Source organism: Hemibagrus wyckioides, linkage group LG03, assembly GCF_019097595.1.
Source record: "Hemibagrus wyckioides isolate EC202008001 linkage group LG03, SWU_Hwy_1.0, whole genome shotgun sequence".
Classification (NCBI taxonomy): Eukaryota; Metazoa; Chordata; class Actinopteri; order Siluriformes; family Bagridae; genus Hemibagrus; species Hemibagrus wyckioides.
The window spans coordinates 22,672,407-22,699,317 of NC_080712.1; the positions used below are offsets into that span (position 1 = coordinate 22,672,407).

At 38.3% G+C, this 26,911-nt stretch overlaps 1 protein-coding gene across 1 annotated transcript in view; it reads right to left on the bottom strand.

Moving 5' to 3' along the window:
- Positions 1-4,740, bottom strand: part of lrpprc (leucine-rich pentatricopeptide repeat containing) — a 48,538-nt gene extending 43,798 nt beyond the window's left edge. Inside the window, exons 1-7 of the mRNA XM_058385707.1 lie at positions 4,527-4,740; positions 3,028-3,236; positions 2,727-2,849; positions 1,639-1,760; positions 1,155-1,213; positions 242-328; positions 30-156 (exon numbers count right to left, since the gene is read on the bottom strand). Coding sequence (XP_058241690.1) covers positions 30-156; positions 242-328; positions 1,155-1,213; positions 1,639-1,760; positions 2,727-2,849; positions 3,028-3,236; positions 4,527-4,702 — 903 coding nt within the window. The 5' untranslated portion in view covers positions 4,703-4,740. The remainder of the gene's footprint in view (positions 1-29; positions 157-241; positions 329-1,154; positions 1,214-1,638; positions 1,761-2,726; positions 2,850-3,027; positions 3,237-4,526) is intronic.
- Between the last annotated feature and the right edge of the window lie 22,171 nt (positions 4,741-26,911).

The window sequence follows — 26,911 nt, forward strand, 5'->3', positions numbered from 1 at the left end:
CTAATCCCAAATGACCCTAAATTCCTCACCTCTTTGATTTTGCTCATGTTTCCCACTTCAGCATAAGCCACGAGTAAAGCGAGGTAAGAGTCTGGGCCTGGCTCAATCCCCGCCCCTTTCATCACAGACAGGATGTTTTCCGCACTCTCCATGTCTCTGTGAAGAAAAAAGACATGTGTTTACATTATAGACATATAGAAATATATAAACATACAGCTGCTGCTCACAGAAGACGACTCACCCTGCTCGGCTGTGTCCAGTCAGCAGAGAGTTGAACACCGCCTCTGTGATGGGCAAGTCTTTACTCTTCATGAAGCCCAGAATTTTACTGTAAACAGAGAACGCTGGACATCAAGATCATCTAAGACACGGCAAGCTGACCACAAACTTCATATTCATTCACACATGGCTATAGGTTTGTAGACACCTGGCTGTATGTGCTTGTTGAATCTGAATCATATTCCAGATTTAGTTTTTCTTTGCTGTTATAATAACCTCCACTCTTCTGAGAAAGGATTTCCACTACATTTCGGAGCGTGGCTGTTGGGATTTGTGCTCATGATGGTTGAGGAGGCCTCAAAAGCTCAACTCAAAGGTGTTTCATAAGAATGTGGTCAAGGTTCTTGTATAGGACACAAGTTTTTTACTCAATCCATGTCCTCGCTTTGTGCACAGAAGCATCATCATGCTAGAACAGGTCTGAGCCTCTTAGTTAGAGTGAAGGGAAACTGTAAATCTTACAGCACTCAGACATCCTGTATGCCGCCCATGAGCCTTTCGCCGGTTCACCACTGTTCCTTCCTTGGACCACTTTTGATAGATACTGACCACTGCAGACCGGGAACACCCCACAAGATCTGCAGTTTGGAGATGCTCTGATCCAGTCGTCTAGCCATCATAATTTGGCTCGTTCAAATCCTTACACTTTTTTTCCTGCTTCTAACACATCAACTTTGAGGACAAAATGTTCACTTGCTGCCTAATATATCCCACCCACTAACAGATGCCATGATGAGGAGATAATCAGTGTTGTTCATTTCACCTCTCAGTGCTCATAATGTTATGCCTGATCAGTGTATAGTGTAGCTTTATTCTCACACACACAAAAACATTCACACACACATTCAGTGTGCATTACAAATCCAGTCTCTCACCTCGCGCCTTCAATGTCTCCATTTTGACAGTAAGCTGCAATCAGTCTCTGATACGTCACCTGACAAGAGAGGAGCATTTCAATAGTTTAGCCAATTTTACAGTAACATAAAAGAAAAATACCACTACTACTAATACTACTACTATAGTGAACTGGGGGCTCAATGAAGCTGATGCTAGATATGATATGCTTTTCTACATCTTAAGTAAAACCTGCTTCTACAAGTTCCTCCTACATCTTAAGTAAGGCCTGCTAACCCTAACCCTACCTGTGGCATCACTAACCCTAACCCAGTGATCCTAAAATGCAGAACTAACAAACAGCATAAAGATTCCCAAAACTGCAATAGTTTATAACAAAATAGGGTTAAAGGTATAAATCGTAAATGAAAAAAGCAGAATTATGTTCTCCTAACGTAATCATCCAGCTGATATTTTCTTCTTTACTCCTCAGAGAGTTTACAAATGTGTGAAAGCTTCACTCACTCTGTTGGGCTGCACGTTGGCCGCTTCCATCTTGGCCAGGAAATCAGTGGGTGAGAAGCTGAACTCATTCTGCAGGTAGACTTTAAGCAGCGCATTGTAATGGCTTACATCATAAACGGCACCTGGAAGAGAAACCGGATCATTTATTAATAACTCTGCCACATATACACTCATGAGAAACAGACACAAATCTTTCCTTCATATATTACGTCTGATCCGAGCTGTGATGGATTGGGAAATCGCGTCAATGTTGACTATAAGAAGTTTTAAAAACTACATGAAGTAGATGAAGATCTAAAATTTATATATGAAAAAGATGATCAGTGTAAATTGTTATCATGATGTCTTCTGGGAAATACTTATATTTCTTGTAGCTTTTAATGAGCAGTACTAAATGAAAAGAAAATAGGAGATCTTTAAACAAAATAAAATTTATTATCCTGTTCAAAAGTTTTCACCCCCTCTGCATCATGTTGCCTTCTTGAGCAGCAGTGAGCGATGTCATCGGTGTGAAAAAAATGGAAAAATATGCAGAAGATGCTGGAAAAACTAAATACTCTGCAGGACCTAAATGTTTTTCTGAAGAACTGTGTACAGTTCTTGCTCAGAACAGACATGAGGCTCATGAACAACTGTCACAAAACATAAAAGCAGTTCCAATACACAGTATACAGAATCAGGTGGATATGTAAACTGGTTCATTTGTGTGTAAAAAAAAAAACAAAAAACAAACAAAAAAAACCCCAAATGCTATAAATATATTTTATATATTCTCTCTTCAACTCTTTTGCTGGTAATTTAGATCTTTCTAGAAATAAAAGAAAACTAAATAAATAAAAGAAAATTATCTACAAAAAAAATGAGGCCCGTTTTTAAGAAAATGAAGAGTAAGAAGAAACAGGTTTACCATTCTTCTATTTAGTTTCCTAGAATCTTCTAATAGTTATTGCTTGATCTTGCTTGATTATTGCATCTACATTCAAGGTGTTTTAACTTGAAGGTTAAGGTGCCTAGGGTTTTGAGAGTCATTTACAAAGCACCTTGCTTTTCTAGCAGACTAACTGTAAATAAAGCAGCAAGCCTCTTACCCAGCTCCTGCAGCTTCTCCCAGATCCGGTGGGCGAGCTGACTGCGCTCTTCAAGCGGCATCTCAGGCAGCAGAGAGCCACAGCTCCTCAGCAGCAGCAGGGCCTGATTAGCACTGGGGTATCCTACAGAGAAAAATCAGGTTTCCCAATACTAAACAAACAGCTCCAGGGTTTTTTTTTTAAAGTTTGACATCATTTTTGTCAGACTACACTAAACTGAAAACATACATCATAAATAACATGATGTTTCACACAATGAGAGGCATAAGATGTTGTATAGGTGAGTATAATCTTGCTGTACCTGTTCGGCAGATGTCATGAAAGATGCGCTGAATCAGTGTTTTGGTGACTCGTCCAGTGCGTCGGACCGAGCTGTCAAGTTTAGCGAGAGCCCAATCGAACTGCTGGGCCTGCTTGGTGCGCAAAGCGATGCTCGGTTCATCTTTCACCACACCTTTCCTCTCAGCGGCTGCACTGAAGCACCGCAGACTCACAGCGGACCAAGCTGACCTAAAGTAGAAGATGACTTTATTTGTCAAATATACATTACAGCAAGGTGAAATCATTTTATTTAGTTTGTGAGAAAAGCTTAGAGGCACGAAGTGAGGACAGACTGACCATAAAAGGCGTTTTATTAGTTATTTAGACATTCCTCATGCAATACATTCAATTTATTTATTTTTTTAAGAGAGCTATTAACCCTGACATTGTATCCATTGCAGACAAAGTTTAAATAAATCACGTTTTAATCCCTTTTACCTTATGAACTATTCATTACCCAGTGGAAAGATGAATATAAATTGTATAGAATGAGTGAGTAATGACAGGAACATGACAGATTTGGTCCATACAGCCTTACTGTCGAGTCTCTGGTGTGTTTTATGCCATCAGACACAGCGTGTGTAATGTTGACTGACTTCTTTAACACCTATTGTGTTAAATCCTATTGCCACTGTAACTGAGTTTATGTCTAACTTTGCAGTAGAAGCTTGCAGAACGACAACAGAACTGAATCAGTTATCAGACAGTCCGAGCTGCTTTACCAGCATCACACTGAAAATGAAAAATCAACTGCATTCATTTAAATACAAATGTGCATGTGATGGTGAATGGATGACCTTGACCAAATGACCTGATAAACACACAGCTGCAAACATCACTAATGATAATCCTCTGGAGAAGACGGATTTGTTTTCAAGATATTTGGAATAAATAAGAATAAAAACACTACCGGTACCTACTGAAAGGAAGAAAGGGATGGACTTCACACAGGGCTAACATAACACTAAAAGAAAATCTACACCTAATCTGGGTAGTGCTTATAGGAGTGGTGTAAAGGTCGAAGTGGACCATTTGAGACGTTGCTTTTTTTTTTTTTTTTTAAACAAAAGATGACTTCTGCTTCTCCTTGGATAAATCTCAGTGGCTCCCAGTAAAGCACTATATAGAGAGAAGAAGCCTTTAATTCACATTCAACGTTTATAAAAGCTGTGCAAGTTCAGATAAAGGCGGGGTTTAATCCCACATGGCTCCCTATCTGACCTGTATAATACACCACACAGAATGAAAAAATACATTATATCCTGATTACTGTAACATGCATGTGAGGTCAATTCAACCCATGTATTTTCACAACAATGGCCTGAATCTAATCCTGAACAGAAATGGCATTAAAATGATCCACGCTGACATGCCAGATCATTTTTATACCGTAAATCAGTCCTGCACGGTATTGTCCCCAAAGCTCAATGACAACTGCGTGTTCCCAAACAAGCATGGCTATCCGGCATGCTAACCTACCTGCTCGCGCCCAGAGATCTTAAAGAAATTAGTCTCGGACAAGCTTCGATTCCTCTTCCGCCGACTGCTCTATTGTATAAACGATTAAGCGGCGGGACATGACTGTTTATATTTACTCGTAGCAAAGGAGAAGGTGAGAGTTTTAGCAGCCGACTAGATCTTAAGAGCGCAGCCATGTTTAACCTGCAAAAGAGTGGTAGAAGGACATCCGTACCACGTGACAGACCATAGGGCACTGGGCGAGCCCATTTAGACGCTAAAAACATGGGGGGGACTTATTTAGGTTAGAAGTTGATGTTGAGTTAATGGTGAGAATCTTTTATTCTTTTTATTAATTTTGACGCGTTATAAGTTTGAAAAGAATGTTCCTTTACACTTGATGTTTATTGAAAGTATAACGTTTGCATACGTATTTTTGTTTGTACACGTAACCCCTGGCGGCGTAAATGAAACGTACGTATTAGAAATGATACGAAGATGATACTCAGCAGCTTGTAACTCTATGGCGCCGTATATTTACTTTTCTTTTCTTTTTTATTTATTTCTTCTCTGGGTTTTTTTATTGACTATGTACTGCAGAAGCATTTTTTTTATTTTTTTTTTTATTTTCTGTTTTTTATTGACTATCTACCGCAGAAGCATTTATTTATTTATTTATTTATTTACTGTTTTTTTAATTGACTATGTACTGCAGAAGCATTTATTTATTTATTTTCTGTTTTTTATTGACTATCTACCGCAGAAGCATTTATTTATTTATTTATTTATTTATTTATTCATTCATTCATTCATTCTCTGGGTTTTTATTGACTATGTACTGCTGAAGCATTTATTTATTTATTTATTTATTTATTTATTTATTTATTCATTCATTCATTCATTCATTCATTCATTCATTCTCTGGGTGTTTTACTGACTATGTACTGCAGACGTATTCATTCATTTATTTATTCGTTTGTTTATTTCTTCATTTAGCAAGTACATTTGAATAAATAAAGGTAGTATATACTATTCAATAGGGAAGTATTCTACTGTACAACACACACACACACACACTATATGGCCAAACGTTTTCGGACACCGGACCATCACACCTATTGGTTCATCCCCATCGAGATTTGGTCAAGCAGTTTTTATTGTCATTTCAACCACATATAGCTGATGCAGTACACCAACATTTCTTCAGGACCCTTGTGCTACATAAGACAACATAACAACATATAACTACAGAACAAAAACAACAACACACAGCTACGGACAGACAGTAGTTGTCCTAGCTACATCAAATGCAACCACCTGGTGCAACCAGGACAAGACATGCAAGACAGTGCAGAAACACAAAATACAAAAAAAAAAAAACAACACAAGACAGTACAGGACACATAGCGCCAAAATAATTTAGTTCCCTGTTTGCTGAAATAAATAAATTTTGGAGTGTAATTTGTGAGGATTTGTGTTCATTCAGCCACAATAGCATTCAGTGGTCAGTGGGCTGAGGTCAGGACTCATCGAATTCTTGTTAAACCATATCTACATGGAGCTCACTTTGTGTACATGTTGTCCTGCTGAGACAGGATCTCTTCTTTTTCTTAAAAAAGGGACTGAAATAGTCTTGTTCTTTTGGTAGATCATTTTGTTTTATTTATTTACACCTCTTAAGTCAGGGCTCTCCAGGCATTTTTCCTCTGAGAGCTACTGTGACAAAGTGAAGGTGGCTATAAGAGCTACTGTATACTGTTATATTATTAGTAATATTATTTACATAGCTTATTGAAAAGCTGAATAAGCTATTTTTGTGTAAACTTTAAAAAAAAATGCAAATATCAAACAGTCACATTTTGCAATAAATCAATTTGAATTTACATAAGTAGCATGTTAATTGTTGAGTCGAGTTACTTGATTTAACACAACGGGTTGGAGAATTGTAATGCTACAGCACACAGAGATATTTTATACAATTGTGTAATTCCTACTTTGTGGCAACGATTTGTGGAAGAACCACATACATGTGGGATGGTCAGGTGTCCACATACTTTTGTATAAATAGTGTAGCTCTGAAAAGATTTACAAGTAACCTGAAATATGTGTCTCTTGATGAAAAAAAACCTCTTTTTTTTCAGATTCAGTTTCGGCTCTACTGAAACACGGTCTGCCTTCCTCTGAATTTATAACTATACACTGACCAGGCATAACATTATGACCACCTGCTTAATATTTGGTCCCCATTTTGCTGCCAAAACAGTCCTGACCCATTGAGGCATGGACTCCACTAGATCCCTGAAGGTGTGCTGTGGTTTCTGGTACCAAGATGTTGGCAGCAGATCCTTTAAGTCCTCTAAGTGACAGGATTTAAAGGATACCTTTGATAGGTACTGACCACTGCAGACCGGGAACACCCCACAAGAGCTACAGTTTTGGAGATGCTCTGATCCAGTCATCTAGCCATCACAATTTGGCCCTAGTCAAACTCGCTCAAATCCTTACACTTGCCCATTTTTCCTGCTTCTAACACATGCCTGGTCAGTGAATATTTTATTATGGAAAAACAGCATTGCAGCCAAAAGGTAAAGCTTTCCAAGTTTAAAGTGAGAAATGAGTTAACTCTTCAATTAGCACTCATGGCATTATATAATTTAAAGAAAAAATCACTGGTTGATTCAAACTGTAAATATTTCTGATTAAAATTTTTTTCAATACATTTTTATATATGTAAAACGTTTTAACTTTGCCTAAAGTGTTCTGTGTTTTGAATTACATTTACATTTCTGGTGTTTGGCAGATTCCCTTATCCAGAGCAACGTACAAAAGTTTTGATGATGTTACAGAGCAGGAGCATCATGGGCAGTTTGACATGCGATATCTGATTACAAACTGAATGGATTTGATTTAAGTCCATTTGGTCTGTAGTTAGCTAAAAACACAATCAAATTATGATAATCATTGCTTGCAAAGTTTTAGACACCTTTAAGCAGACTGACTTTGTTGGTTAAACTGGCTCCGTAGCCAACATGAGCTCTGCAGACAGCCAAGAAAAAAAAATTAGAAAGTAAATGAAGCTAAAAAAAAATGTAATGTGAATTTAAAACGTTTTACTTTTAATTCACAGCACATCTTCTCAACAAAGTTTATTTGTCAGTGTTAATGTGTAGTGTAGAAATACGTACAAATGTCATTCCATTTAAAACTACAACAAATGTATCAGTGGTCCAGTTGTGATCCCACAAAGACAATCATCTGACCATTTTTTTCCTTTTTGTACATTATTGTTTAATAAATATCATATGTATATCTATAGATACTGCTTTTTTTGCTTCTGTATCTTGTTCCACATAATGCATGGTTTTAACCAGAATGTGAGAATCTTCATAACTGTCCTAAAGTAATTTCTGTATGATTTTCTTTGAACATGTCAGACATTACAGCAGACATACTTGAATTTCTGCTGTGTGATTCAGTGTAGCTTATTTAGAGATATGATGTGTACAGTGTTGAGGTTGGAAGCTGATTAGCTCTAGCTGTGGTCATGTCTGACTGAAAAGGTCAGGCAGGTGGGGTGTTGCCAAGCCTAACCCAATGCCCACCAGGCCACTGTGTCTCGTGCCAGGCATCAGGGCCAGGGGGCTCCATCACGTCTGACAAATGCAGGCTGCGCTCGTTTTCAAAGTTGACACCAAGCACACAGGAAAGCAGTACAGCACAACCCTCACAGCAGCAGCCAGCCGACAGGCGACGTGGAACAGGCACTGCCTGCCAGGCACATTTGTCTGGCTCCTACTGAGCAAGTCACCCGCTGCCCCAGACTGCCCCTGTCTGTCAGACCTTTGTCCATCACGCCTCTCCTGCTGGTCTGTGAGCAGGTTGGTCCGAGACCAAAGCAAGGCTTTTGGAGTAGCATCAGTGTGCATGAACAAGATTATCCTGATTCATAATAAAAGAATACAAGCATTTAGAAATCTTAAATTACTATTTTTATTACTTTTTTTTTTATAAATTTTTTTTTATTACTAGTTCTCTATTTAGAAATGTAAGCAAATGCGATACTGACCGTGCCAACTGCTTTGTACAAAAAGCAGATTTTCCTCCTGTCTAATATCCTCTACTGAAACATGTGTTCAGACAACACGCTGATGGATTTCATCTAAAACAGATCAGCAGTGGAGTCCATGCCAGCTCAAGTGTGAAAAAGATGATAATTCAGGTTCAGGTTGTTGCTGATAATCTAAAGAAATGCAATGTCATAGCATTTTCACTAGTGCTATAATACTTTATTTCTTTTTCACCTTGATTTCTGAAAAGGATGAATTTAATGTGTGAGCTCTAAAACTCTAAAATAGTGACAGTGTGTTTGTGCCATTTGTCCCCAGGTGTTCCCGGTAATCTCCCAGGTGTCCACATAATTTTGGCCATATAGCCTATTTAACAATATCAGTTAATATTTGATTGCAAGACATTTCTCCAAATGGCATTTAGCTGAACAGAAGAGAAGAAGGCTTCAGAGGTCAAGTGTCACTGGTCCCACACATTTGGGGTGTGTTCACATTTTTGGAGAATCTTACACACTTAAAACACCAACCAAAGGAATGTTTTCTATCCCTATATAGCTTGTAGGCATGTCCCCCACAGACATCATTAATATTTGACCAAATATATACAAAAATGACCAAGAGGAGAGTCCTGTGAAACCTAATGAATTGCCAGTGAAGCGGTCTGTAGGAGCGTTCTGCTCTCCGGAGTAGAGGAAATCTGCACTCTGTCGGAAGCATGTGCTTTCTCGACAGCAGCAAGAGCTAAAAGCAGGGTGCTCAGGGGAGGAAACATCTCAAGGTCACTAAATTATAAAGGAGAGAAGAGAAGGTGAGCTGAGCACTGAAGCTCGTTCTTCCCTTGCCTTCTTCTTCTTCTTCTTCTTTTTTTTTGCTGAATGAAATGCCAGAACTTTTTCCTACAGCATGAATGCATTTGTTAGCAATCTTTTATTCATCATGCTAATCTATTATTTACTGATTATATCCACTTCTCTACTTAAGATTTTTGCTGCTCTTTTAGATTTCTTGCACTCATTTCTTGGCATAATAACAGTTCAAGTGCATTATGGCATTATATTTAATGGCACAGTTTCACCCATCTCTACAGGTTCACTAATCATTCAAGACATTAAAGAAAGCCAGGCTTTATCTATTTGTCCCAGCTTTATCCTGTTTGCTTAGAATTTCTATTCCCAACAATTGATTTAGGGTCATATTTGCATATTATTCCTCTATTCTTCTCCTATATGGATAAAAATGTATTGCATGTTAAAAATCACTACCTGAACCTTTTCTCCACTTCTCATTCACATTAGATTTAAAATGAATCAATGTAATGTCTCTGTAGTGTTAGAGTGTAGTTAATATCATCTTTAATTAAAGTCATTTTATTTAAATGCCTTAGGTGTAAGGCATATATTTTGTGTATCTGTCCTGTCGTGTTTTGTATTGTCTGTTTGCACTGTGTTTTGTCTCTCACTGTTTGCACTAGGTTGTACACAATGCACCTTATGTGGCCAGTACAAGTTAAATTAAGCATCATGAGAAACATTGTCTCATTTCACTATGTACAGTGTTAGCTGTATACACTGATCAGGCATAACATTATGAGCACTGAGAGGTGAAATGAATAACACTGATGATCTCCTCATCATGGCACCTGTTAGTGGGTGGGATATATTAGGCAGCAAGTGAACATTTTATCCTCAAAGTTGATGTTAGAAGCAGGAAAAATGGGGAAGAGTAAGGATTTGAGAGAGTTTGACAAGGGCCAAATTGTGACGGCTAGATGACTGGATCTGAGCATCTCCAAAACTGCAGCTCTTGTGGGGTGTTCCCGGTCTGCAGTGGTCAGTATCTATCAAAAGTGGTCCAAGGAAGGAACAGTGGTGAACCGGCGACAGGGTCATGGGTGGCGAAGGCACATTTATGCACATGGGGAGCGAAGGCTGGCCCGTGTGATCCGGTCCAACAGACGAGCTACTGTTGCTCAGATTACTGAAGAAGTTAATGCTGGGTCTGATAGAAAGGTGTCAGAATACACAGTGTATGATGGGTCAGGGCTGTTTTGGCAGCAAAAGGGAGGACCAACCCGTTTAGTCATAATGTTATGCCTGGTTGGTGTGTGGTTGAAATGCCAATAAAAGCTTCTTGACTTGACATGACTATAGTGCATACAGTATATCAGGTGAACTGTATACAATTTCTAGGCCCTTTTATGACATGTAGCTTATTTCAGGGGACCAATTATCCAAACCTTGTATAAAAGATGCAATAATTCCTAATTGGACACGTAACAAATCACTTCAATGAGTTTGTTACAAGTCAACATCCACTTATACTGAAGAGCAAAAAATATGTTGTAGAATAGTATTTAACAAAATGTTTCACTGGCCAACAACTTTTACACTTCAAATACTATGATGCAAATTGCAAATATGTTATCAGCGTAGAAAGACCACAGCATAGCAACTTGGTCAGCAGCCATGCTAAAGGGATAAATAAAAACCTCCATGGTTATGCACAGGATGAAGATCTGGCATCAGTATTTTCAAAAAAAGAAAAAAAAAGAAAAATCTTTTTCTGTCCACACAAAAACAGTATAAAAAGACTTTTGAAATTGATTCACCTCTTTTTGGAGTCTTTTTGGAAAGCTTTCTGTGACAAAAATGCTTTTTCATGTAGACAGGAGACTTAAAAATAAACAGAGAGAGAAAGAGAGATTTAATATATATATATATATACATATTTATATATATATATATATACATATATATATATATATATATATATATATATATATATATATATATATATATATATATATATATATATATATATATATATATATATATACTGTATATCTGTATACATGTGGATGGGGCCCAGAGGATTTGTCTATGTCTAGGCATTTCAAGGAGTGTGAGAGTGTGAATGTGTTGATAGGAGCAATACTCTCCCTAGTGAGAAGAGTGTTGTTTCTCAGAGATCCCTGTGAACCAAAGTGTCACACATATGAAGATGGAAGGCAGAACCGGTGGCAAGAAATGACACTGCAGACATAGCAAGGGCCCCAGGGCCTGATCTGACCTAACCCACAGAAATCGACACAGACAAACACACTCACAGGACAAAAGCATGACACACTGTCACTGTAGCCTGCGTTCTGACCCAGATTTTGCTTTCTCAAATCTCAATCAGAGCACGCTTTTTCTGCTTCTTCACGACAATATTAGAGTAGACCATTCGAGACACCGTCTTTGTCATTTGTGGTGGTTTCTGATGCCAGATGCAATCACTTCCTGTGCTCACGAAGGTGCACTAAATCTTGACGTGCATTTTGTGCATCCATGGATGTATTTCTGGCCGACTGTGCAACCAGAGATAATGATAACAATCCAGGGAACATGACAGAACTGTGACTTACTAAGAGATTCCTGCATCCTTAGAAGCATCATTATATTATCATTACCAGAGGCTCTCATGCTTCAGCACTTTGCCAGCTCCTCTCCAGGCCTGTCCACTCTCATCATCTCCACAGCATGAGGAAGCTCCATGGCTGGATCTCTGCTCAGACCCGGCCAAGCATGACAACGAAGGATAAATCACGTGCTGTTGGTCCGCACACTCTTATATGGCTGTCTGTGAGATGTTGTGACATGTGTGCTAAGAACAATCTGTGGACTGGAGTCTTCACTCAGGCATCAAGATAATCACTATATGCTGCAGTGATCAGTGAGTATGAGAGGCTGTTAGGACCACAGTTTTCCTGCCATGATGAGTGGGTGAGGAGATAACACACAGACATAGACATGATGAACTCAGCTATGTAAGGCCTGTCATTTTAAGGAACACATTATGCATTGTGGTGTTAATCCAGTTAATGCTTAAAAATATATATCAGTTCTTTGAAATATAGGGTAGCCATGAAGGAGCTGGAGAAGTCCACAGTTTACTTTTACAGCATATGGAAGACACCCTTATCCAGAATGACTTACATTTATCTTATTTATACATTGGAGCAGTCGAGGATTATGGACTTTGCTTAAGGTCCCAAAAGTAATGGTTCTGGGATTTGAACTCACCTTCTTATCAGTAGCCCAACATCTCAACCATTGAGCTATCATGGTAATCGCCTTAACCATAACCCTCACTCTTCACAAAGCTTTAAGGAAACATATGATGGCCCTAGTGCAGTTTGCCAAAGGCATGTCGGAAACTTGAAAAATTCTCTGGCCTGATGAAACTAAAATTGAACACATTTGGCTAAAGCCCAGCATGGTGAATGGTGATGGTACAGAGGTGGTACAGAGGTTCAGAGATTGTAAGGGACTTTAATGTTCCAGGCAGGTGACAGCATGCTATCAATCCTTTGTTCAAATTATCGATTTTTGTCATTCTAGCATTTATATCATATATTGCTGTTTTGCATTAGCATAATGTTGATTACTACTAAGTCATCAGGAGTGAATGATGGCTAGGGGACAAAAACGTTCAGTCGAGCATGTGCATCAGAGTGTTGACAGGGCAGAAAGGGGGTGGAGGGAGGAGGGTGGAGTGGGGATCCACCAGTACAACACCAAAACTGTCTCTGTGTTTTAATTGACTTTACATCCTTAAACTTGACAGAAGAGATTTTTAAGAACTCTGCAAAGTTTTCAGCACCCTGTCACCTTAAACAAGAGGTCTTCATCATTCATTTCTTCAACTATACAAAAAACAGAGCAAGCCTGCTGAGGAAGGCTGCATCCTCCAGCCTGAAACCCAGCTGCAACCTTGACCTTGACCGTGTTCTCAGCATCATCACATTTCTCTCACACCCTGTCTCTCTCCCTCTATCACACCCACTCACCAAGAGTGCACATGAAAGGTTCAGCACTCCTCTCCCCTCTGACCTCAACAGCCTTAAGCTACATGACATTTTCAAAATGTCCTTTTCAATTTTCTTCCTTGTCCTTTTTTTGGGGGGGAAAGAGGCTTTGTCTCGCCTTCTTCTTCTCTACACTGAAAACACCACAATAAGGTGAGGAGACTGCAATCTGACCTGACCTTTTCCTCTCTCCAGTGTAGCCTACAGCAAGATGGTCTCTGTCGCCAATTGTTGAGAATGACAATGTTTCCTGCTTTAAGTGTTCAGGATGAAAAGCTCGCACATTTCTTCTGGACCACTTTATCTGAAAGTTTAGAATGGTGACATAACAGTGACATACACAATGTAAAGTGTTATAAAGTAACACGATATAGTTTAGATACAAAATAGTTTAATTATGTATCATAAAAAAATTTATAATATAAAATCTTCTATATCTTTTAAAATATAAAGATACCAGTGGTGGGCCATCAGGGCCAGCAAGGCCTTCTCTGCTGGCCTAAATAGCAGTGATCTGAATCACTGACTTGCATTTAAATATATTTAATATATATTTTTCCATGAATGTGTATTAAATTATTCCCAATAGCCTATTCTCTACATTTCATAGCTTTTCTCTTGGTTGCACTGCTTCCAGTATTTATCCAGTTTATCCAAATGCATTTTCAAGGCGGACTGTAATAAAATTGACTATTCCCTGTGAGGTGTGAAATACTGTAGCCTAATTTCTTTTTTACTTTGCTATTTAGTTGATATTTGTGGTTGATTAGTATCTATTGCTGTGGTGTCATAATGATGGTTTAGAGGTGGATTAATTCAGGAAGGACACCAGTAAAGGCCTAGGTGTGAAATGCACGGCCCACCACTGAAAGATACATGTAAAATTGTATGAATATTTTTATTATGTATGGAAGTACATGTTGATTTAAATTCAATTTAAAATTTATTTATTTATTTATTTATTTATTTATTTATTTTTAAACTTAAATTCAGATACAGATTTAGATCCCTAATGAACAAGCCAGATGTGACTTCAGCAATGTGAAACTCTTTGGGACAAGACAAATTGGGAAGACTCAGAAGGGAAGGCATCCTCTTCTGGGTGACAATGGATACCTTTTTTTACTAGATACATATTACTTAATTATACACCCATAAATGAGAAAAGACAAACAGTATTAAATGTATTGAAAGGATATAGAGTGCTAAAAAAAAAGTCCAAAGCATATCTAAAGACAGGAACGGTTGATCCAAAATATTATATAACGTCACATTATACCATGTAATATAATAACAAAGAATAATAATAAGTTTCAAGAGAAGCTTTAAAAATGACCGGATCTCATGGGAAAGGAGACCAACCACAGAAAAGGCGTGATTACCCTTTCTCTTAGTACAATAACAGGGGACAAATAGAAGAAGTTGGTTACAAGATCTTAGCGTTTTGGTAGGAGAGTAAAGGTAGAGAAGGTCAATAATGTGGACCAGGACCAGAAAAGTACCTAAAGGACCAAAAACAGCTTTGTATGCATGAATAAGAATTTTTAATGCAATTCTGAATTTAACAGGAAGCCAGTGAAGAGATGCCAGAAAAGATCCCTCTTTTTGGTCCCTGCTAAAAATCTAGCTGCTGAATTTTCCACAAGCTGCAAGTGGAATTTTACGCCAGTTTGAGGAAAGCCAGCATACAGAGATTTCTAGTAGTCCAACTGTCTTGTAATGAGCATGAATCACAGTTTCCTAGTTTTTTGTTTTAACTTTGTAAAAGACCTTAAATGAAAGAAGCTTCCCTCTATTAACAGCCCTAATTTGTTTATCCAAAAAAATCAAACCCCAAATGGTTCATATTGTGAAAAGTAGGTCTGTGATGAGTACAGGACAGTTTTTATGAGTCTTCAGTATACAGGTGGGCTTGTCAACTGAAGCAAACAGGCAAGTCTTAAGCATGATCCCCTATGTGATTGGCAGCAGAGTGTAATGTCAGCTGTGTCGTTTTGCATCATCAGGCAATGCTCTTCGGGGCACCACATTCCATCTTGCTCCACTGAAGACGCCACTAACAGAGCCAGTTCCCCTCGGTCCCTGGCACTTATCAGTTAGAGTCTTTCCTGAGGGAGGGAGATTACTGTCACACTGCTTCTGCTGCTGCATTCCTGTGTGTCGTGAAAACATAGCTGGAGGCTTTTCAGTGGGGTGTCATGGGGATGCGTTTTTTTTCTGTTATTCTCGTAACGGCATTTTTAGGAAGAGATGGAGAGAAAATATTCGGAAATAGTAGGTGTGTATTTATGTACGACTGTGGCAAGCACATAATCCTCGTCTTTAAAGTGCCTCAGAGTCAACCATTTCAACCCCTTTCTTTCATCATTCACCCAAATATTTTTCACCACGCACTCAGCTGTCGGCTTTCATTCAACTCAGTCTACATCCATGGTTTACTTCCTTTCATCTGGGCATAGATTCACTTTTGCCTTATCTTATCTTTCTCCTTCTTTCCTGTACTCACTATGTTGACCCACAATGCATCTGCCAAGGTGAGTGACTTCCTCCGTTCCTGAGCTTCCCTTGAGGAATCTCTCAAACCTCATCAGCCCTCCTCTCTTTCATTTCCTACCTTCCGCACTCATCTGTTTGTCACAGCAATCTCCTGACCCTGGAGCCGAGCATCTTAGCCATGACAGTGGACAGCTGTCTCCTAAGCCACCTGCCCTTTGGTTCTCAGTGCATCTTCAGATCTGTCTGTCCAGTTTGTCTGCAGTTTACCGTCTGTCCCTGCACCCATGTGTTTTCATAGCCCCTGGCTGGTCACAGAGCAGGAACTGAAGCTGTATGACGTGAAGCTGTCAGTCAGGACTGGATGGGGGTGGAGGAAGCCGTCATGTTGTTTTAGTCTCATATGCTGGACATCACCTACCCTCTTCCTTGAAGCAACTCTAGCTACATTGTTCAACACTCGTCAATATGGAGCAGGATCACAACTTGTGTACACACAGAGGTAACAGGCAGTCCATGTTCTCATAAAATAAAATTCACCAATTTAATTGACCAGTGTATATTTCTTTTCTGACAACTATGAAAATATTGAGGAGTTTTGTGCCAAATGATAAAGGGTGACAAAGGTTCATGAACAATCAGACAATAATATGTGAATTAATACTTACTTAAATTCTTATAAATAAATAATGACCACATTATGTACATGTTTTCTTAATGTAATGTATTAATTAATACATGGGAGAAACTAAACCAATCATGCTCTGTAAGAAAAAATATAAATTAAATGTGCATCTTTTCATTGTTTATATTATTTGCCATTTACAGCTGCATACACTAACATCATTAGACGGTGATGTAGAACTTTCATAATTTGCATCAATCCTCCTTATCAAGTGTAAAATGATGCACTAATAATTAACACCAATAATTTCTTCTTAACCAATTTTGCATCATTCTCAATTTGTTCCATTTCCAATCCAACTGTACTAGTACATGCTCTCATAGGCTCGGGTCCGAAGCTCTGTCTTTTATCCACAAGGGTAAAAATGTTTACAGTAATATTTATTTATTAGCATAATTTATTATTAGCATAATATTTATTAGCATATTTTTTTATAATTAACATTAACATCTAAAACCAAGATTATTTTCTTGTGTTTTAGTTTGTACATGATCTGGTTAAATGAACAGTTAACTATTTCTCTCTTGTGCTCTTGCTCATGTTTTGCCTCTCAAAATGTCTGTTCACATACATATTCTTTCTTATACAGGAAGTTTAACCCTAAGTGTTATTTAATACATTAAACTAACAAACATGTACTTAAGGTGGTTGATATTCATGCATGAATTTATAAGTCTCATGGTTAGCTCTTTATTAGCTGGTGATTAGTGCATGCCTTATCATTAGTTTATATTTAAATAAGTATCAATTCAGAAATTATTCATGAACTGATATTATAAAGTGTTACCAGATAAGAAGTGTGGTGAATCACAATGAAACCCCTGATGACATTGCTACCAGAAAATACTTCTTTATGCATGAGAGAGCAAAGCCTTTGTACATAGTCTGTCAATCCTTTCCATTCATCTCTTGGCATTTACTATGACTTCAGATTCATCTTTCATTTCTTCTCTTCTTTCTATGAGTTACATCATTTGGCTCAGCTCAACAATTAGTGTCAAGCCTTTCAGCTCCCAAAATAGCTCCTGGTTGATTTTTATTCTTTAATCCAGACAAAGTTTGCTGTAATATTACAATTGTTCTTCTCTCCTTTAACTATGGCTTAAATTACTCTATACTATATTGCCAAAAGTTTTGGGACACCCCTCCAAAGGGGTGTTCAGATGTTGTTTTTCAGGGGTTGGGCTTGACCCCTTAGTTCCGGTGAAAGGAACCCTTAATGCTTCAGACATTTTGGACAATTTCATGCTCCCAACTTTGTGTGAACAGTTTGGGGATGACCCCTTCCTGTTCCAACATGACTGCACACCAGTGCACAAAGCAAGGTCCATGAGTGAGTTTGGTGTGGAGGAACTTGATTGGTCTGCACAGAGTCCTGACCTCAACCTGATAGAACACCTTTGGGATGAATTAGAGCGGAAACTGTGAGCCAGGCCTTCTCATCCAACATTAGTGCCTGACCTCACAAATGCACTTCTAGAAGAGTTAAAGCTGCAAAGGGCAGTCCCACAACTTTTGGCAATATAGTGAACCTTCTAATTAGTTTGAACTGAATCTTATAACACCTATATTAAGCTCTTCAGACTTGATTATTTTTCTAGATACTACAATCCTATATAGGCAAGTCTATATCAAGGGGGCAGACTCACTATATTTCTTTTCTAAATTTCATCTGTCCAGTTTTTGTGAGTCTGTGCCCTGTTCTTTGGCTGACAGAAGTGGAACCTAATGTGTTCTTCTGCTGTTGAAGCCCATCCTTCTTTTTGTGCATGATGTGATACTTTTCTGCTCACCACAGTAAAAGTGATTATTTGTCCTTCTTGGACATTCTTGAACCACTCTAGCCATTTTTCTCTGACCTCTCTCATCAACAAGATATTTCCTCTCACAGAACTGTCACTCACTTAGTGGCTTTGTCAGCATTCTGTGTAAACTCTAGCAATTGTTGTGAGTGAGATACTTTAGAAGGAGATAATGAAATATTCAAACCAGCCCATCTGGCACTAACATCCGAGGCACGGTCAAAGTCACAGAGATACTTTTCTTCATTCTGATGTTTGATGTGAACGTTAAATGAAGCTCTTGGCCCACATTATGCTGCTGCCACATTATTGGCTGATTAGATAACAGGATGAATGGGCAGGTCAACAGCTGTTCCTAATAAAGTGGATGGTGAGTTTATGAAACCTGCACAAATACTGCTATTTGTATTTGTTACCCAGAACATGCCAACAAATGTTCTCTTAATCTGTGCATTTTATTAAAAAAAGAAATCTTGAATAAGTGAAAAACCAGAAAGCCCTATATGTGCATTGACAAATACAGTTCTTGATCTTAGCTGCCTTGCTGCCTTATACACACAGCTGAGAGGTGTGTAAGTAAAAAATGTCTTACTTTCTCCATTTATATTCTCATGCTAATTTTCGATTCAAATACCCAACATGTTCACAGAGAATCTCCTTCAATAAATACTCCTGAACATAGGCCTGGATTCACATCAAAAAAATCTTTTATACCTATCTCGGCCTACACTCTGCCCTGGGCCCTTGGGCTGTGGTCCTTGGGCTGACTGTGTGATAATATTTGTTTATTACCTCTTCTTATGACCGTGATATACTTTCTTTCTGTTCTGTTTCAGTGAACACGTCAACCACCATGTCTGTTTTTGCTGATGTCTTTTGTTTTTCGAGGTAATGCTGAATATTACATCTTTCTTCTGTATAAATACTCCTTGTTTATCTCTGTACATTTCAAAGAGTTTTGGTATTCAATCACCCTCTCTGTATGGTTCTTTGGCAAAAAGCTTGGTATGAGTAATGGCAGAGACAGCAGCGTGGCTCAGGCTTCTTCTCCGAGTGAACCCGAAAATTATAACAATGGTATTTAAATTATTTGCAGTAAAAATGTAAATGAAATGCCAGCCATTTCATATACACATTACATAAAGTATAAGAACAAGCCATAAGAGCATGTAGGCTATTTTACTGTCACCTGTCATGTCCAGAATGCAGTCTCTCTAAGTGTCTCCAGAGACAGTTGCATGAGACATCTCAGGACAGGGGGTCACTAGTGAATATCAGTCTCACACGCCAGTAATCATGGCATCGATCTTTCTCATCCGGCCTCTGACCTTGACTGCAAAAACACACACTGGATCTCTGTTCTGTACTCCTCCTGTTTTCCCTCAGCTAAAAGTAAAAAGTTAAAAGTTTGTGACATTTTCTGTATTTGTACTTTATTCAGCAGTATTCTGTTCACTGCAGCAAACTGAATTAAGGTTGTATATCATTCTGTCTAAATAATTTGTTGTTTTTATTATATAACTCATGTTCATCAGTATCTCTGCTGAGAGGTTTATAAGAAAAATATGAAAATTTATCATTGCAAGTTCAAAAAGCCAGACATGAAAGACCATGTTCTCAAGGCGAGAGGGGCATGCTCTGTCATCAGTCAATCATAGCGATGCTAACCAATCAGGAGCGTCTATGAGCTCATATATGAAAGGTCCTTAGAAAGATAGTGTGTGTATATGTGTGTGTGTGTGTGTGTGTGTGTGTATGTGTGTGTGTCTGAGAGAGACAGAGAGAGAGAGAGATTCCTGAGAGAATGAGAAGAGATAGAGATGTCTTCAGCAGACGCACAGCTGTCGACTCAGGTTAGCGCTAGCCAGTGGCAAAGCTGGATGAATAAATCAAGAAGAAGAAGCCTGGCATCATGTTAAATGTAGAAGCACTAACAGATCAAACTACCAACCCATCTCACCTAGGACTTACATACACACACACATTCGAACATTTTAACACATGAGCAAAGATAGACTGTTAAAATAGGTCACTGAAAGAGGCATAAATCAAGGGTAAAGACTTCAAGGCCAGTATTCATTTGTTCATTCAATCATTTATCCCTCATGAGTGCTTTATCCTGGTCAGGGTTGTGATCCAGAGTCATTCCTGAGATCACTGACTTGTCAGGATGGGACAATAATCCATCACAAAGCTCCATTTACATATTCACACTCATTTCAAGACACATAATGGAAGACTCATTTCAATATGCATGATGGAAATGAATAATTTTGTGATCTTCAATTATATTTTTAATGTAGAATCAGTTCATTCTTAATCAGAAGCATTCCTATGAATTGTGGTACGTTCATTATATTACTCAGCAATTCTGTGACCTTTTTTTTAATGGACAGTGGTGCCAATCCAGTCAATCAACCGAAACCCCAATATCTAGATATTTGGAGAAAACCAAATCCACTTCATGAAAACAAACTGTATTAAGAAAGTGGATCAGGTTCAGTTCCATTTAAAGTTTGTATTTTGTACTGTATATTCCACCTTGAATAGCACACATAGCCTGAAGTAGTTGTATGTATATATATATATATATATATATATATATATATATATATATATACAACTACTAGTCATTTAATAATCTGTATTTATTCCACCACACGAGTGTGTCTTGTCTTGTGTGTTAATTGTTTGCTCAGCAGGACAGAGAACAGCTCTGCTGTAATGTGGCATGGAGTTCTTCCAGCCTCAGGACCCCAGAGACCTCAGGACCCGCCCTCCAACCTCCCTGTCAGCTACTGTTAGATCACACAACCAATGCCACAGACATATGAGAACCACCCACCCACCCACACACACACACACACCTTATACAGTCTTATAATGCCCCAAGTACACACTGCCTTGAAATATATTTAAAAAGAAACTGGTGTCACAGTTAAAGACTGTGGTTTATAAGGAGGTTAAAAAATGTCATGCTTTATCACACACCCAGAGAAAATTAATTTGGATCCTCAGAATTTGCACAATTAGCAAGCAGAACTTTCTCTGCAGGCTTCTGTATTATCAGTATTGTGAAGGAAATGCAATATACACAATTTCACCAAAGGAAAATAATGAAAAAATACATAATATTGGGAATATCACAGGTTTTCTATATATTCCAAACTGCTGTAAAGCAGTTCAAACATTTGTAAAGAGTGATTATTTGAGTTATTATGTCCTTCCTGGCACCTTGAACTAATCTAGCCATTTACCTATGACCTCTCTCATCAACAAGACATTTCCTCCCAAAACTGGCACTCACTCAGTGTTTTTTCAGCATTTTGTGTAAACTTTAGAAACTGTTGTGAGTGACATACTGAAATATATACACTGATCAGGCATAACATTATGACCATTATACCTCATATTTTACAGGATTTAAAGGATACTTACAGGACTTAAGGGATACTTACAGGACTTAAAGGATACTTTTGATGGGTACTGATCACTGCAGACTGGGAACACCCCACAAGAGCTGCAGTTTTGGAGATGCTCTTATCCAATCGTCTAGCCATCACAATCTGACCCTTGTCAAACTTGCTCAAATCCTTACTCTTTTCTTGCTCATTTTTCCTGCTTCTAACACATCAACTTTGAGGGCAAAATGTTCACTTGCTGCCTAATATCAGGTGCCATGATGAGGAGATAATCAGAGTTATTCACTTCACCTCTCAGTGGCCATAATGTTATGCCTGATCAGTGTATGTTCCAAATTTGTATTTTCTCTCTCTCTCTCTCTCTCTCTCTCTCTCTCTCTAAAGCACATTCTGGAGGTCATACCATGGACCTCTATATATAACTAATTTAATAGCTATCCACATTAACCACTTCAGTTGCTATGGACATTATGTCCCTAATAATTGTTTTAATTTGCATTCAGTAATTCATAAGTACTATAGAGATTGGAATTATTAAATAACTTATAATCAAACAATCATAACATTACCACTGACAGGTGCAGTGAATGGAAGTGATTATCTTGTTATAATTTCAATGGCAAGGCATATATATATTAATATTAGGATATATTAGAAAGCAAGTGAACAGTCAGTTCTGAAGCCGATGTGTTGGAAGCAGGATAAATAGGCAAGCTTTAGGATCTGAGAGTCTTTGAAAAAGGAACAAATTTTAATGGCAAGACGAACGGGTCAGAGCATCTCAGGTATGCATTGGTTAGTACCAACCAAAAGTGGTCCAATGAAAGACAACTGGTGAACCAGTGAGAGAGTCATGGTCACCCAAGTCTCAGTGATACACATATAAAGATCAGCTGTTTGTGTAGGATTTCCTTGATATCTTCTTAGTTTCATCCATCTGCAGAACTGATGGAGAACTTACAAAGAATGTACGGTTTAGCTTTTTCAAAAGGTATCGATCAGGAGAGAGGTACAAAAGGTTTTCTAAAACATTTAATGTGCTGTGGAACACTAAAAAGACCGTTATCAACAAGTGGAGAAAATGTGGCACCACTAGTGGTATCACCAAGAACAGGACGTCCCTCTAAAATGGACAAAAAACAATGTATCAAGGAGGCTGCTAAGAGACATAATAAAGGAGCTGCAGGAATATCTGGCAATCTCAGGTATTTCTCACATCTGGCTTAAGGGATAAGGTGGGAAGATGGAAGCCCTTTCTCATTAAAAAAAAACATAACATATCATGTGTCAAACTGTGTACTGATCTGCTGAGACCAAAAGTAGAACTTTTGGGGCATAATTCTAAATGATACAAGACAAGACCTATACCCACGGTGATGCATGATGGTCATATCATGCTACAGGGCCGATTCTCTTCAGCTGAAAATTAGGCTTTTATTTATTTTGTTCAAGGAATTATTGATAGCTTTAAATACCAGTCTGTTTCCTTTTCTCCCTTAAAATGTTTCTATTTGTTTTTCACTTGGATTTGATTTGCTGGTTGCTATAGAAGAAGAAGAAGAAGAAGAAGAAGAAGAAGAAGAAGAAAAACAACAACAAGAAGAAGGTTTTATTATTGCCACATATTACAGCACAGTGGTGGAATTCCTTTCTCATCATATCCAAGCTTTTGAAGCAAGGGCCAGTCCCAGAGTTAGCCATGGTATGTTGCCCCTGGAGCAGAGAAGGTTAAGGGCATTGCTCAAGGGCCCAATATTGGTAGCTTGGCAGTGCTGGGGCTTGAACCCCTGATCTTTTGATCAACATTATGCAGTCAAGAATTTGGTGATACATCATTTATCTTGGGGGATGTGGTAACTTAGTGGTTAAGGTGTTGGGCTACTGTTCTGAACTTTGTGAGTTTGATTCTCAGGTCCACCAAACTGCTACTGCTGGGCCCCTGAGCAAGTCCTTTAACCTCTCAGTTGTATACAATTAGAGACGAGATACATTGTAAGTTGCTCTGGATAAGGGCGTCTCCCAAATGCCATAAATGTATCTTGGTTTCATTTTATACATCCCCAAATCCTGCCATTGTAACAGGACTGTGTAGACCTTTTAGATCTATTGTAAATACCAAAGCAATAGAAAAAATAGGAAATTGAAACTTTTAAAGTAAGTTTAAAAAAAATAAGTCAATATGGGTAACTGACATGCTGGTGCGCTCTTGGGTTCCAGGCAGATAAACAAATTCCGCTTGTTTTCTCATGGAAATCAATGGGCATCAAATGTCCAGGAAAGTCAGAGGAGGCATGGTGTATGCTCAGGGGAAAGACAACACGGTTCTCTTAAATGATTTCTTCCAGATGAACTCTCTCTAAGAGGACCTCTGAAGATCAAGAAACCAGGGCTGTGTTATTTATCATTAGGCAATGATGTTCAGATTTTTGAGGTCACCTTGACATAGTCATAGAAAAAAAATGTTCGATGGTTTCTATGAATTCAAGACCAAGTAAAGCAAATCAACACATTTGTTTAATGGAGCTTCAGAATAATTATGAAAATATTAAAATGTTTCTTTTGTAAATGCGATAGAGAAAATTAGATTTATGCTTTTATTTACTTCTGTCAAGAATGTTGTAGCATCTTGAGGTCAGCCAGTCATTTTTTTTTTATGATAACAGGTTCAATATGTTTCTTTCAAAAACAAAAATCATTATCTTCCCTTCTTTCAGTTCTAGTTCATTTTAAAGTTTACATTCAAATTTTATTATTTGGTATATATGCTTTAATCAACTGGCTTTCCATGCTCCACACATACCTTTTACACATACTCTTAGGTTCCTCCTCAGACATAATGCTGAAAAACCTTTTTGGAGCTTTGACATATCCCTCAGTTTTATAGTAACTCATCAAATATTTATCTATTAGTGCAAGAGCTTTTTTGTTGTTGTCTTCAATTTATGAACTTAATTATGATCATTCACAGAACACATTTTCATTACAATGTCATTGATTCAAGTCCAATCTACTTTTTTTTTTTATTATTAAGACTTATATATTCAATGACCAGTCAAACTGGCTAATAACTATAATAAATAATAGTCAGTTAAAATGTTCACCACACTAAAATTAATATAATTATTATTACCTAACATTATTGTATTATTATTACCTCACTTTTGAGAACCATGGGGACTTGTTCAACAACAGGACCAAGTGATGATCTGCAATAAGGCAATCATTAGCCACTAGGTGGTGCTGCTATGATTCAAACGTACATCTCAGCGTCCTATTCTTGGTTCAGCTTTCTCATATGTATAATTATATTATCTAAAGGATATTTTAGATTCCAGATTTTTATTCATTTATCTAAATTTTATTTCTTGTTGTTCTTTTTTTAGTACTTATGAATTGCTGAATGCAAATTAAAAATAAAACAATTATTAAGGACATAATGTCCATAGCAACTGAAGCGGTTAGCTAATGTGGATAGCTATTAAATTAGTTATATACAGAGGTCCGTGGTATGACCTCCAGAATGTGTTTTAGAGAGAGAGAGAGAGAGAGAGAGAGAACGCAAATTTGAAATATACACTGATCAGGCATAACATTATGAGCACTGAAAAGTGAAGTGAACAACACTGATTATCTCCTCATCATGGCACCTGTTAGTGGGTGGGATATATTAGGCAGCAAGTGAACGTTTTGTCCTCAAATGGGCAAGAGTAAGGATTTGAGCGAGTTTGATGAAGGGCCAAACTGTGATGTCTAGACGACTGGATCAGAGTATTTCCAAAACTGCAGCTCTTGTGGGGTGTTCCCAGTCTGCACTGGTCAGTATCTATCAAAAGTGGTCCAAGGAAGGAACAGTGGTGAACCAGCGACAGGGTCATGTACGGCCAAGGTTCATTGATGCATATGGGGAGCGAAAGGTGTCAGAATACACAGTGCATCACATTTTGCTGCGTATGGGGCTGCATAGCCACAGAACAGTTAGGGTGCCCAAACTGACCCCGGTGCACCACCAAAAGCAGCAATAATGGACACATGAGCATCAGAACTGGACCACGGAGCAATGGAAGAAGGTGGCCTGGTCTGATGAATCACTTTTTCTTTTACATCACGTGGATAGCCGGGTGCTTGTGCATTGCAAACATGGGGAACACCTGGTTACCTGGTTCAGGAATGGTTCAATGAGCACAGCAACAGGCACTGGACAAACAAATCCGATCAGTGGAGGGCCCACCTCGCAACTCAGAGGACTAACAATACAGTGAAATCTTTTTCTTTGTTTATGCCAGCTTGTTAGGGAGTAGGGGTCAAGGTGCAGGGTCAGCCATGATACGGTGCCCCTGGAGTGGGCAAGGTTAAGGGCCTTGTTTAAGGGCCATGCAGTGGACTGAATACAAAATTAAACTGACTAATAAATACTGTTCTTGCAGTAAACAAAACAATTCTGGAATATTTTTAAGGGACAAAATGTAATCTTGTTATGTGTGGAGTATCAGTGCCAATGAGGTTTAAATGGGTTGCATGAATTAGTCAGTAAAATGAAGTGTCTAGTGTTTGCCAAGTGGCTCTTTTGCACTTTTTAAATGTACCTTTGCACTTTTTCAAACAAATATAGAGCCTTTGTGTTATCATTCCTGAAGCACACTTGGCATTGCATAGTGGTATGATGGAGCAGTGGTTAGTGTTGCTGCTCCACAGCTCCAGAGTCCCAGGTTTGTTCCTGAGATCACATTACTGTCTGTGTGGAGTCTCTGTGTCTGTGTGGGTTTCCACCAGATTGTCTGGTTTCACCAGGTGCATTGCCTAAGATAAATTGGTCCTGTGTGTCAATGTGTATATGCATGGTGTGCTGTGATGTACTAGCATTTCATCCAGGGTGTGACCATGCTTCATATCCAGTCTTGCTTGGGATAGACTATGGATCCACCGTGACCCTGATAAGGATAAAGTTACTGAAAGTGAGTGAAGTATGCTATATTGCTTGATTCTAATAATACTTACTTAGAGCTTTCATTATGAATACATACACAAAGTAGACAGATGTCACACCCATGCATGGACATATTGTACACACACACACACAGCTCTCGTCAG